Consider the following 13,111-nt stretch of genomic DNA (forward strand, 5'->3'; position numbering starts at 1 on the left):
CTTGACCAGTTTTTATTGTTTTAACTCTTTTATTGATTAGCTATAATGGAATTATTGACACTTTCTTAGTATCCCTTTTAATTTAAATGTATTTATGTCTCGCTCTTTTTTTGTGTATTTTTGCTTATTCCCCCCCCCCTTTTTTTAAGCCCGTTCTAATTCTTTTTCTGATTTGTATTTGTTTAAGTTTAGTTTGACCAGTTTTTATCTTTTTAATTTTTTGATTGGCTTTTTACAGTTTTAATTATTGACTTTTAAATGATTGTTCGTTATGATTTTCCTATTTCGTTGTTATTCTTTGCATTTTTGCCAGTTTTAGTGCAACCATTTATATTGTCGACTCCAAAGTCCGAATTCGGTCCTTTGTGGGTTTGTGATAGTGATCTTTCTGAAATAAATATCTTATCTTACCAGTCTAGCACAGAAAAACTCTAAATAATTCAAAATATGAAACCACATAACCTTTACTAGCTAAATCTTAGGTTATTGCAAAAAACAATAAAAAGAAGCTGGTCACGGTTTAGGCCCACTTATTGTGTAGTGGCTTATATGTATACATTTAACATTTAAGCGATTTTTGTGTATTTAAGGCAGGGATTTGAGTTTGGTTTAATTAGCAATGAATACGTTTGATACTGATTGTTTCTATTTGCTATGTTTACTTTTGTTTTCTTGAATCAGTGCTCCGTCTTTTCTTTTTCTTTTTTTGTTAGAACGAGTTTTCAATAAATAAATAATTAAATAAATAAATATAGGTCCTTTTGATGGAGGCAGGAGGGCAAAGTTCTATTGGTGCCATTTCCAATAAACATTAACACTATTTTAATGGCCTGAAACTATTATAAAACGGATGTAAACAGATACTTCCTCAATGAAACATGCTGAATTAAAGGATTTCAAACGCTGTAGATTAGAGACTTCTGATTTGAATATTTCTTTATGTTCTTTAGCCCCCCCCCCCAACACCTCAAATTTCATAATGTTCACACAGACGCCACCCCAAGAGTTACTCCATTCAGGAACTAGCTTGACTAGTTGAATGTTGGTACTTTTAACTTCTGGAAGAACAATATACCTTCCTTTTCATATACTATGATATTGCTTATTTAAGGGCATGAGAGGGGAAACAGATTTTTAATACTCTCTGGAACCTAGATAAAAAAAAAAGTATCCAAATTTTAATCTACATTTAGAACATTTGCAGTTTTTAATCAAGTCAAAAAAAAAAAATTACGAAAAAAAAAACGAAAATCAACTGGAATTGTTCAAACTGATCTCGCATTGTGCACTCACATTTATTTCATAGGTGCTTACGTTTGTGCTTATTGTACTGGGTTTAGACTGTTAGTAATACACTTCTTGAATTGATTTTATTTTCTTATTTTGTAAATGCCAAGTTCGTTGAGGTAAAAATCTAGATTCTTTCACCTGAATTTTTTCGCTAAATTAACAAAAAAATCAATCAAAACAATCATCAACATCATTTGTCTGCTTTCATAATCATATTCACCACTTGTCATTTCTTTCGTTTTTCATCTCGTTTGTCACCACTCCTACTTTCAGCAGTCATTCTCTTATATTCCATGTCCTTACTGTCATTGTCATTGGCATGCTCTCATTGTCTCCTCGTCATTGTCATTACCCTATTATGTAACCATCATTCCTTGTCATCCCCGTATTACCAGTAATTGCATAGTAAATAATGACTTCTAATCAATAGTAACCAAAATCCAAAAACTTTTTCTCAAAAAACTGTCATGTGAGAAAGAATCGGCATTTGAAGCATATTTAAAAATCCGCTGTGGAAATGCGAAAGGCGTTAACCGATATTTCTTCGACAGTTAAAAAGCAGTTTTGCCCTGAAATAGCTTCTAAGGTCAAAGCATATACTATCTCTATGAAATGTGTTTCTTTCAAATTTTACATTCAAGCACTTTTTTTACCTGTATGAGTGCTCTTGTGTTTTGACAACATAACCTTACGACGAAACTTTATATTACATATAGCACATTCATAAAGTTGCTCTCCATTATGCATTTGGACATGCCTAGTCATAACCTGCTTTTTAAAAAAGTTTTCTGGCATACTTCACACCGATATGACCTTTCGCCGGTATAAGTTTTCACGTGTACAATCAAGTCAGACTTGCAAGAGAATTGTTTTTTACATATATCACACATATAAGGTCTGTCTCTACTATGCGTTATGTATACTTTTGCGTTCTGTATACGTAAACTTTTGAGTGAAAGCTGACCGGGATATTTTACACTGGTATTGTTTCTCGCCATTGCATGTTCTTGTGTTGGTTGTCAAGGCAAACTTGCTAGTTTGTTTTTTTCACACATATCACAAATGTAAGGCTTCTCCCCATTATTATTTCTATTGTGTAGAGTCAAACTTGACCTATAAATGAAGGTTTTCTTGCACTTTTTACACTGGTATATATCTTCATGTGAATCGTCAACGTAGCCATTTGAGTGAACATTTTCTTACATATTTTGCATCGACAAGGATTCTTTTCATTGTGACCCTTTGTATGTTTAGTCATTGCAGTCTCCGTAGAAAAGTTTGTAAAGCATATAGTACAATAGCATGGTTTTTCTTTAATCTGTAAAACTTGATTTCCATCTAAATTTGAGGTTATGGGAAGTGTTATCTTTTCAGCATAGTCCATTGATTTCACATTTATTTTTTCATTTTTTGTCAAATTGTTCAAAATCTCTATGAAATTTCTTCGGATTCTGCCGAAGTTAGATTTGGACAATTTTGCATTTCAGGTAAATTAGTTTCACTTAATACCACCGAACGCCAAGCTGAATCTTCTTCCTCGTTCACATAATCTACGGAAGATTTAAAATTAAGAAGTGTTGAACTTTTTGCATAGACAAGTTATTACAAAATACTCAGAAATTTAACACCTAAAATGATGAAAAAGTGTTGATAATATAATTAAAACAAAATAGGAAAATCGAACATATCAACAGGAATCAATTAAAGAAATCATTATATATATACATATACATTTAGATATATATATATATATATATATATATATATATATATATATATATATATATATATATATATATATATATATATATATATATATATATACATCTTTGCTGAGTGATGGTACTTTTGGCTTCTGGAACACTAACTTTCTTTTTGAATACTAAGATATTTCTTGTTTAAGGGAAGGAGATAAGAAAGAGATTTTTTACCCCGGAGCCCAGAGTAAAAAAAGCACCCAAATTTTAGTCTAAATTTTTAATATTTTCAGTTTTTATAATGTTAGAAAAACTACGATAAAAAAAACAACTGGGATAGTTCAAACCAACATTCTAAAATCTCGAATTTAGATACATTTTTCAAGAATTAAAAATAGAGGGTAGTTTTGTCCTGCAACAGCTTCTAATGTTAAAGTATATACTAGCTCTAAGAAATGTGTTCCTTTCAAATTTTACATTCAAGCACTTTCACCTGTATGGGTGTTCTAGATAACACTCTATCTTAACGTTTCTAACGATTGTTGTGACGTTTTCACAAATATAAGCTTTATCTTCTGTGAAAGTAATATACTTAAGAAGTGACCCTCCCCTCATCTTTTCTTCTCTTCGTGATGTCCACTGAAAAGTGCCATTCAGGGCGTTTCCCACTCCCCGTGCCCCCTAGTTACTCCACTGGATTCTATAAATCCAAATTGATTAGCACAGATTGTAACTGCAACGACGAAAAAACCTAAGGCCTCAGTTACTCACTTCTGCGTCGCCAGCATTTTCAATGAAAATAGGTGAAAAACTGAAAAATTACTAAAGTTTAATAAGTAACGGCTTTTAGGTAAATGGAATCATCAATCTTCTTTGAAAACTTTTTCCCGTAATTGTGAAATCAAATTAAAGTTCAATCTTTGACAGTAAAATGCTTGAACAATTTTGTATGGTTGAAAGAAAAAAAAGAAGTCAAGCAAATCTTACTTTGTGTCACAGAGTTTGAGTCCTTCACTAAATTTTCTCACGCACCATCGTATTCAATAGTGATAGTAAATGAGCAGATATCTGAAAAATAGTTGACAGCTAAGTTTTAGCACGCCAAATTTCAGCTCAATACAATTAAATAGACTAGTAAAAATGGACTTTTGTTAGGTTCACCATTCTATCAAGGTTTTTATGAATTTCATTTTTTCCTAGACTAGACTAAAATTTTTAAGTCTAGAATTTAATTATTTAGTTTTGGATTTTTTAAATAAAAAACAAATCTACTTTTTATACGTCACATTGTACCATGGAAAGCGTAAGAGACTTGCCTCAATATCTTTTTATTTACTACACATGATTAGGGCTCATCCAGGACATTTTGGGTATCATTAGAGTAATATATTGTTTGATATCAGATTTTTGTTCATATCTTTTAAACTTTTGGCAAATCAAGAATAAAAAACCTACACATTTTGGGTAAAAATTATCCTCTTAGGGCAGTTTCGTCTTGAAAGTAATTACACCTATAATAAAATAATCAGAGCTGCAAAACACAGATGTCTTCAGACTCTAAGCAGTTTAAGGTCATATTACACAATATTAAAGACTTAATAAGCAAATTTAAACATAATAGTTCTAAATTGTGAATATAGCTCAAATCCCCAATAGCTCCATCCAAAAATGCAGCGCGCAACAAAATGCAGTGCATAGTACATGACGCAATAGTATAAACACTAACTAGATGCTAACAACATAGCAGAAAATGTCCTATGGGGCCTTTCTAAGATTTTAATTGCGGGAACTTTCTATGACATTAATAATAATAAAAAAAAATACAGAGTCAAAAAATTACGTCTGAACTTTCACAACTCATTTTCCCATTATATGAAGACCCACAATGCCTTGTCAATATAGAAGCTACGCCTTGAGCAGTGTTTTCTATAATTCTAGCTGACACACACGTTATTAGGCCTAAATTCCTTTACGGATTTCAGCTCATCCTAGTAGATAGTTTAGAATCTTATGCATACTCTAATTGGCTGAAATTTATAACGAGTTCTATACCATAAAGCTAAAACTCAAGCCAAAATAAAATCTATGACTATATACTTCAATTCTTAAATAATAATGTATTGTGAACAATCATTGATTATCAACAAATTATCATAAATTAATTATTAGAATAATTATTCAATACTACTACTACTACTAACAACTCACCGCAGCACCAAGCTGCCTGAGACCAAAACAGCTACGCACGCTCCTCCTCCATTCCAATCTATTCAAAGCCTCCCTCTTTACACCCGCCCACGAAGTTCCAATTTCCTTTAAATCTTTCTTTATGACGTCCTCCCATACCAGACGGGGACGACCTGCTTTCTGTTTAGCCCTAGACCGTTGGCCGAAAAAAACAGTCTTTGGCAATCTGTCATCCTTCATCCACACAACCTGCCCTAGCCACCTCAACCTTTCTTTCATTATAACCCTAGAGAGCGGTATTGAACCACATTTTTCGTATAGCCTATTGTTTGAAATACGGTCAGTCAGTCGGGTACCCAGAACAATCCTTAAGCAATTTCTCTGGAAAATACCTGAATTATTTCCATTATTAGTCTTATCATGAGCCTCATCCTACACCCCCCCCCCCCCCGCCGAGTTAACTTGGTGGGCAGCTTCTGGGTGAGAATTCCAGTTAATGCTTTTTTAATTGCTATTACGTAACTTACAATATTAAACTTTTTAGATATTAAAATTGTTGCCTCTTTCAAAGAGATATAGTGGGTAAAATCAGAATGGACTCACAGCATGTTTAACAAGCTCATTGTTCATTCTAAGTTTTCCCTTGTGCCTCATTCTATGAAGGCTTTTTCCTTGAGCATCATTCGATTTGAGGGTAATTACACACTTTCAACGGAAGAATTTTAGTCGACATGGCAAAAGACAACACGACTTACTGCACGGGGGTAAGCCTTATAGTGGTTTTCAATTTTGAGTCAATGGATTTTAGTTCCCGTGAACAGACTAGAAGGAAAAACGAGCATACCTTTTTAAAAGCTTTAAAATTGAAAACATGGTTTGAAGTTTTTTTGCAGTTTTTAAGTATACGCCCCCAGTAGCTATCACTTACCATGCTTACGGAATACAGTGAGCTACAGATAAGATAAGTTTGATTGCAAAAATCCTGCAGGCCACAGCAACACAAAATATAGTCTACAAACAAAGCTTGAGGAAAAAAATACACCTTTAAATAATACATACCAAACACAACAACAACAACAGAAAAACACAGCAAGGTCTAAATAGCCAACAATCATAGTACGATTCAATTCCTAAAAACCATAACAAGCTATCCCCTCAAACATGAGTCCTTATGTTTAATCCTTAAACGAAGAAACTTATACAACTGTTTAATAGCACATGCGTTCCTGTCAGCCATCCACTCAATTAACCAGCATTCACTCCCAAACACTTCCAAAACATTCAGTACTCAACTCAGACATCTCTTCACACTCGGATACAAAATAAATGCTAATTCACACATCCACACAAAAAAGGGGCCAGCCGCCAGCCTAAACTTTCTCAAAAATTTTCTTCTCTCACCTAGATCCAAAGTATCCCCTACTAAATGTCCCCTAGATCCAAAGTATCCCCTCCTATATGTTTACTATGGCAGGTAGGAGGAATGAAAATAGAAAAGAAGGCGGAGACAATTGCTTGAAAATTTCGGAGGTCGGAACAAATGTAGTAAATTATGGTAGAAATAGAAGTAGTTAGTACCGAACTGCTCCTTGTTGATGGCTCGTTTTTTATCAGAATTTCATTTATACTTTTTTAATTGCTCTTTAGCAGCTTTTTGAATCTTAAACTACAGTTTTGTCTCAAAACAAAAGTCGAACACTGGTGTCTTCCCTAAACATATCCCATATACTCTAAAATTAGAGTCTGGCTTACACCTTCGCATTCTTCCTCCCTACCAAGGTTACTTACAAACGAAATGCAATACTATAAGCAATATAAAGAATAAAGATTCTCTTAAAAAACAATCCATTTGACAATAGAGAGGGCAAAACTGTGATTTTAGAGCTTGGAATTTCTTTTAATCCAAATGTGCCAATCTTGAAGCACCAATCTTGCTACTTTGGATTTTCCTTTTGCTGCTTTCTGTTCGTTCTGTTTTCTCGTTTTGTTTGTGTCTAGCATCTATTGTCTTATTTCTAGATTACAATTATTCAAATGGACCCATGCATACTATTGTAAATAATGTTCCATTAAGATAATAAAATCAATAAATCGATCCAATACCTAGGGTTTGATCAAAACTCAGTGGATGATAAAATGGCAAAAGGTGGGGAATCAGTTTTTATTTGAAGATTAAAGTTGAACAGATTTTCGATCTATCCATCAAAAGAGCGTACTATTTATACCCGCTCAAATCTCCTACTCCGACTCCAATATATGTAAAAAATTTTAAGTTTAGATTTACCAATCAAACGTTATTAACATCAGAAAATTAACCCGAATTAAAAATAATCGGAAAAATAAACGATCTTGATGAAAATTACATTACCGAATTCAACCCATTAGAGAGCCCTACACCAGAAAATGGACAAACAGTACACCAGCAACCCAGCTAGTTTTAGAAATAAATGTAGAGCAAAATTTAACTTCAGAAAACAAGAAAAATAATAGTAAGGAAGTAGTAAAGTAAAACTAGAATTAAAAAAGAAAGTGGTTTCAATCGCAATATTAAAAATATATAATAAAATAAAAAAATTAAATTTACCTGTGAAGTCATTTGTCAACGTAGGCTGCACTGCAGGACTTTGAAAGCATACATTTCGTTGGGTCAGCTCTAAGGGGTTCAAAATACAGCTAGGCTCAGTCCCTTGCCCTAAAGTCAGGCTCTCAGCATCTTTAGACTCTACATTTTCGGTTCCCATTGGAGTTTCATTTCTTGAATCTAAAATGAAGGCAATGTGATAGGCTTGGTTCCAAAGAGGAAAAGTAACAATCTAAAACCCTATATTCTGGCCTGTTCAGCCACCCGGATCCCAAATGGCTTATTTTCGTTACCAATTATAAACAATGCAGCAATACTAAATGATTATTGAGCTGGTTAAGGAAAGTCATAATACGAAATTGGTACAAAACAACTAGCGTTTTCAATAAGTTATAATTTCCAGAATAGAATTGACAATTTAATAAGTTATAACTTCCAGGATAGACAGTTTATCAAATTTGTCACGATTAAGTCAACTGTTTCTATTTTAGCGTTCAAATTTGTCTAAAAAAAAAAGAAAAAAAGGGGCCAAATGACATGAAAATACAGTAAAGTGTGGGAACACGTATACGGTACCAGCCTATTGATTTTTGTGAACGGCACAGAATCCCACCCCACACTACCTGCACTTGTTATGGGTCAATAAAATGTTACAAATTACACAGCATGATAATTTTTTATTTAATTTCTGATCGTTTTTCAATAATCCCAAGAAATCCGCCTCCTCGGTGGAAAAATCACCCCCCCCCCCCACGAAAAAACCCACCATAGAAATTTTTTCCGCATAAAATTGTTCCACCGGGAGATTATTTCCGGAAAATTCAATCCTAAACTCGAATCCCCCCCCCCCCAATAAAATTTCTTGCTTACGATTCCGCCTGAAAAATACACCTTAGAATACTTTTATCTGAAGAAAGACTTATTATTGTCTAATTTCTTATCCTTTTTAATGTCATGGAGGAATCACCTCCGCGTGGAAAATATTTCCCGGAAATACCCGCCCCTCCCCATTGAAAGTTTCTCTCACAGAAAATCACCCATGGAGAATTTCTCATGGTCATAATTTCCCCGAGGAAAATTTCTCCTGTTGGAAACCCTCTTCCAACGTAAATTCCCCCAGAGAATTCCAACTGCGCTGAAACTTTCCCCGGGCAATTCCCGAAAGCATCTCCTCACGTAAAATGGGGTCACCAACGAGAGAGTAAGACAAATCAAACGAATTTGGTACATGAATTCTGGCAAATTCCCCTCGTGCAAAATTTCCTCTCGAAAGTTCGCCTCCAGAAACTTCCATCCCAATGAAAAATTCTCCCCGTAGAAAATCTCCCCCCCCCCTCCCTGAAAAATATTGGTATACTTCCCTATAACAAATGCTATATGTAAACAATGGGCAATTTTCGTAACTTTCGACCCTTCCTCCAGTGGTTCTGAGGGGTCACGTCATCACCAAAGACATAGTTATTAGACCTTTTAACTATACTGAACAAAATGGATATCTAATAATTTTGATCAGACGACTTTTCGGAAAAAGAGCGCGTGAAAGGGGGGGGGGGTAGTTGCCCTCCAACTTTTTTGGTCACTTAAAAAGGGCACTAGAACTTACACTGAATCTGGTGGTGTGATTTTCTTTAAGCTCCATTGACTTTTAGGGGATGTTTCCCCCTTTTTCAGAGGGATGTTTCCGCCTTTGATGGGTAACACTAAACTTACTAAACACTAAAGTTAAAAAAGAGAATCACTTAAAATGTATTTTGTTTCCAGTAAACAGCAAATTATGTTCTGGTCTTTAGAAAGTACGGGGGTATTTCCGGGAAATATATTAACTATATTGAATCTATAATATAAAAAATAAAGGGAAATTTTAATTATTGTCGTACCAGTCACAGACAAGTCTGAACACGACTCCCGACGTACATCATCAGGATCAACCGTGAAGTCCATATTGGCGTCTTTTGAATTGCATTGAGACCGATGTGAGTCAACAGAACATTCAGTATCTTGAAATGTAGTACATTCATGGGACATTGGATCTTTTACTTCCAAACCTGAAAACGATAATAAGCACATAAAAAACAAATACAACACGAATTATTCTTTTCAAGAATAAACACTTATCATTTTATATAGTACAGAGCCGTCATTGTGATTTCAATACTTTTATAGATGACTGGTGGAAATCCGAAGGCAGAAAATATTCTCCCGGTTTATCAAGTATATTAATAGGCGTTATTATGTGCATTAAACACAAAAATTACATTTCATTTCATTAGAACAAATTTTTTCACTCCAATTTCCCTGCGAAGATATGACAGACTTAGCCTTTATAGAGGAGGGATTACATTTTGTACATAAAGAAGAGTCGAAAAACTTATATTATTAACACTAGGTTCTAAATGAAGATGGAACTAACCAAAAACCACCGGGCAATTTAGATTTAACCATGACAGAACAAATGAGCTTCATCTTACTGCCTTACCTCTGTTGAGCTCCATTTTGGACTCAACTACAACTGAGAGCGTTCACATATAGTCATTTCCGCCAATTACATGGAGTTCGCATCTTAAATTTTAAGTTCTTTGTTCCGACAAGAAATTATACATATCATTGTATATTTTAGTTAAATAGCCCTCAAATGATACCGAAATTAACCTGAAAACCAAGAGAAGATTTGAGCTTGAGCTCGCGAGCAGAAAAGTTGAGCTTGTCTAACTGTCTCACTGTTCAGCTCAGGCTTAAACCTGAACTACTGTTGAGGACGTTCACACACAGTCTATCTTGTCCTTAAAGAAAATAGACTTCACTTGGCATAGAGCTGTCTGACTACTATAGTATTTTAAGCTTATAGCGGAATTTGACAAGAAAAACGTAAATTAAAAAAGGCAAAGCTATGAAAAAATACAAAATTAAAAAGAAGAATATTAATCAAGTAGAAAAAAAATCAAAAAAAGAAAGTCAAATTCAAAGTAAAATTAAATGCACTAAGAAATTCCGAATGTGCAGACTGTCCATACTACTTTACTTTTAAGAAAAATCGGGCCACTAAATTTTAAAAAATAAGGGCATGAAAAATAAAAACTGTTGGATACAGGCTCGTACGCATTTTTTGGTAGGGGTTGAAGTAATGATAATAAAAATTTGGATTCTTAAAAAGAAGTAACCAGAAATGCAGAAAAAACGTCCCTGGTTCATTGGAAACACTTACAAAATTAAGAGATTCTAGGGGAAGCAGACCCTGAAAAAAAACTCTATAGCATTTTCTTTTTCAACTGCTATTTGGTAGGAGTACCCTCAGCATAAACAACAATTGGTTTGCGTAAGAAATTCAAAAACAAGAGCAAGAGTTATACAGGAGAAGAAGTAAATAAGGCCCTTGCCAATGACCTCATCATGCTTACTACCAGAGAAAAAGAAGAAAAATTGAAACATTGCCAAGGCTCACACTTTACCTCTTACCTAAAAGAAAAAAAAGTTTTTGAGTTAATTACGAAAATGAACATTTTCACTACAAGTTTACCTTCATGGAAAATTAACCCTACCACTTTTGACAACAGAAATCACAAAGTCACCCACAAATGCTGCTTCTTTCTTTTCTTTTTACTCGTTTTCAAAGGTTAGTTATTTTATTTTTAGCCTAACTCTGGGTGAATTTCAATGCAGCCAAGAAGCCTTAAAATTCTGGACATATACCTGTTTAGGACTGAATTTTCAGTATCTCATCTTGCGAGATACTATGTGACTTTCTACTAATCAAGAGTTCGTCGTCGGACGACCCCTAATTTTTGTTCTTGCCGTCCGAAGCAATCTTATTGAGGACTGTCTAATATTAAGTAAAAGTACTAGAGAACTTATTTCCCTACAAGGACAATAGTCTATGTGTTTCCTCCAAAAGTACGTTCACTTAGGGCATTATATTAGGCTAACGCTAGAAGGCACTGGTCTGAAATCTTAGAGCATAAACCCTTAAATACTGCTACAACTAACAACTTACTGCAGCACCAAGCTGCCTGAGGCCAACACAGCTATGCACGTCCTCCCTCCATTTCAATCTATTCAAAACCTCCCTCTTTACACCCTCCCATACCCATTAAACCTTTCCTTCCGATATCCTCCCACCTCAACTGCGGACGACTTAAATAAGCTTTTCGATTCTTAAATAAGCAATTCTTTACTACTACAACTAACAACTTACTGCAGTATGAGGCTACCTGAGGCCAACACAGCTATGCACGCCCTTCCTCCGTTTCAATCTATTCAAAGCCTCCCTCTTTACACACTCCCAAGAAGCTCCCATACCCATTAAATCTTTCCTTCCAATGTTCTCCCACCTCAACCGCGGACTAACTGCTTTTCGATTCTTAAATGAGCAATTCTTTTTTACGACAACGCTAACCCTGGACAAGAAGAACAAGAACACAAGACCTGTGTTTCTTCCTTATCATTTTTTTTTTTTTTTTTTTTTACTGACAATTATTTTGAATCACACTAAGGTTTTAAGAAATTACTTACAAACGAACCCATTAAGACTTAAACAAGTTCTTTGCATTAATGTTGACAGATCCCAGTCTTAAATCTATTAATAGATATTATTATGATGGCTTTCAAACCCCAAAGTTAGAACTCCTCCGTAAATCCTGGTAAATTGGTTTGGGCAAACGTCTTTACGTCATTAATTCCCATCTTGATATGTGCTGAATATTCAGCATTCAATTAACAAATATTATTTTCCGATATATTGTACTCAGTTATCAGTTTTCAAATGATTCGTTAGTGTTAAGTGGTTTAAAATTGTAACTCCTAAAATACACCAATATATTCGTATAAAGACACAACAAAAAAGCAAGAAAATGATTACCATTAGGTTTTGGCATACCAGTTACAGGTAGCTCTGAACGAGCCTCATGGTCTACATTATCAGAATCAATTTTGAAGTCCATGTTGAATTCTACTGAATTACTTCGAGATCGATTCGAAAAAGCCAAACCTTCTGTGTCTTGAAACTTAGCACATTCATTGAGTGATGGATCCTTCTCTTCAAACTCTAAAACAAAATAAATACATGAAACATTTCTCAAAAACAAGCACTTTTATTTTTCGATTGAAAGTTTTTTAAATTTTCTTAGTTGTACTGATGATTGACTGAAATTTCGTCAGAAAAAGTTCTTCAGTTTCTGGGCACGCGCTCGAAGGCCTCCCATAATAACTACGACCGTACCTGTGCCTAAGTATTTCAGCTCTTAGTTTAATATATATATATATATATATATATATATATATATATATATATATATAATTATGGTCTGCTTCACATTTTTAAGTCATAATAATTAGTTATTTGTTTTTGTTTGTCACATATATG

General features: G+C 34.2%; 1 protein-coding gene across 3 annotated transcripts in view; it reads right to left on the reverse strand.

Moving 5' to 3' along the window:
* Positions 1-1,010: 1,010 nt before the first annotated feature.
* The window catches only part of LOC148952925 (uncharacterized), a 74,577-nt gene continuing 62,476 nt past the window's right edge, over positions 1,011-13,111 (reverse strand). The window contains exons 9-13 of one of the 3 annotated variants that reach the window (XM_089088175.1): positions 12,608-12,793; positions 9,633-9,800; positions 7,759-7,935; positions 3,975-4,055; positions 2,701-2,840 (exon numbers count right to left, since the gene is read on the reverse strand). In XM_089088175.1, coding sequence (XP_088944301.1) covers positions 4,012-4,055; positions 7,759-7,935; positions 9,633-9,800; positions 12,608-12,793 — 575 coding nt within the window. In that variant the 3' untranslated portion in view covers positions 2,701-2,840; positions 3,975-4,011. Of the gene's footprint in view, positions 2,841-3,974; positions 4,056-7,758; positions 7,936-9,632; positions 9,801-12,607; positions 12,794-13,111 lie in introns of all 3 variants that reach the window. The other 2 variants (XM_089088174.1, XM_089088173.1) reach the window with 2 other exon arrangements.

Source organism: Artemia sp. Qi Xiang Cuo, chromosome 4 (assembly GCF_049724085.1).
Source record: "Artemia sp. Qi Xiang Cuo chromosome 4, ASM4972408v1, whole genome shotgun sequence".
In the NCBI taxonomy this organism is placed as follows: domain Eukaryota; kingdom Metazoa; phylum Arthropoda; class Branchiopoda; order Anostraca; family Artemiidae; genus Artemia; species Artemia sp. Qi Xiang Cuo.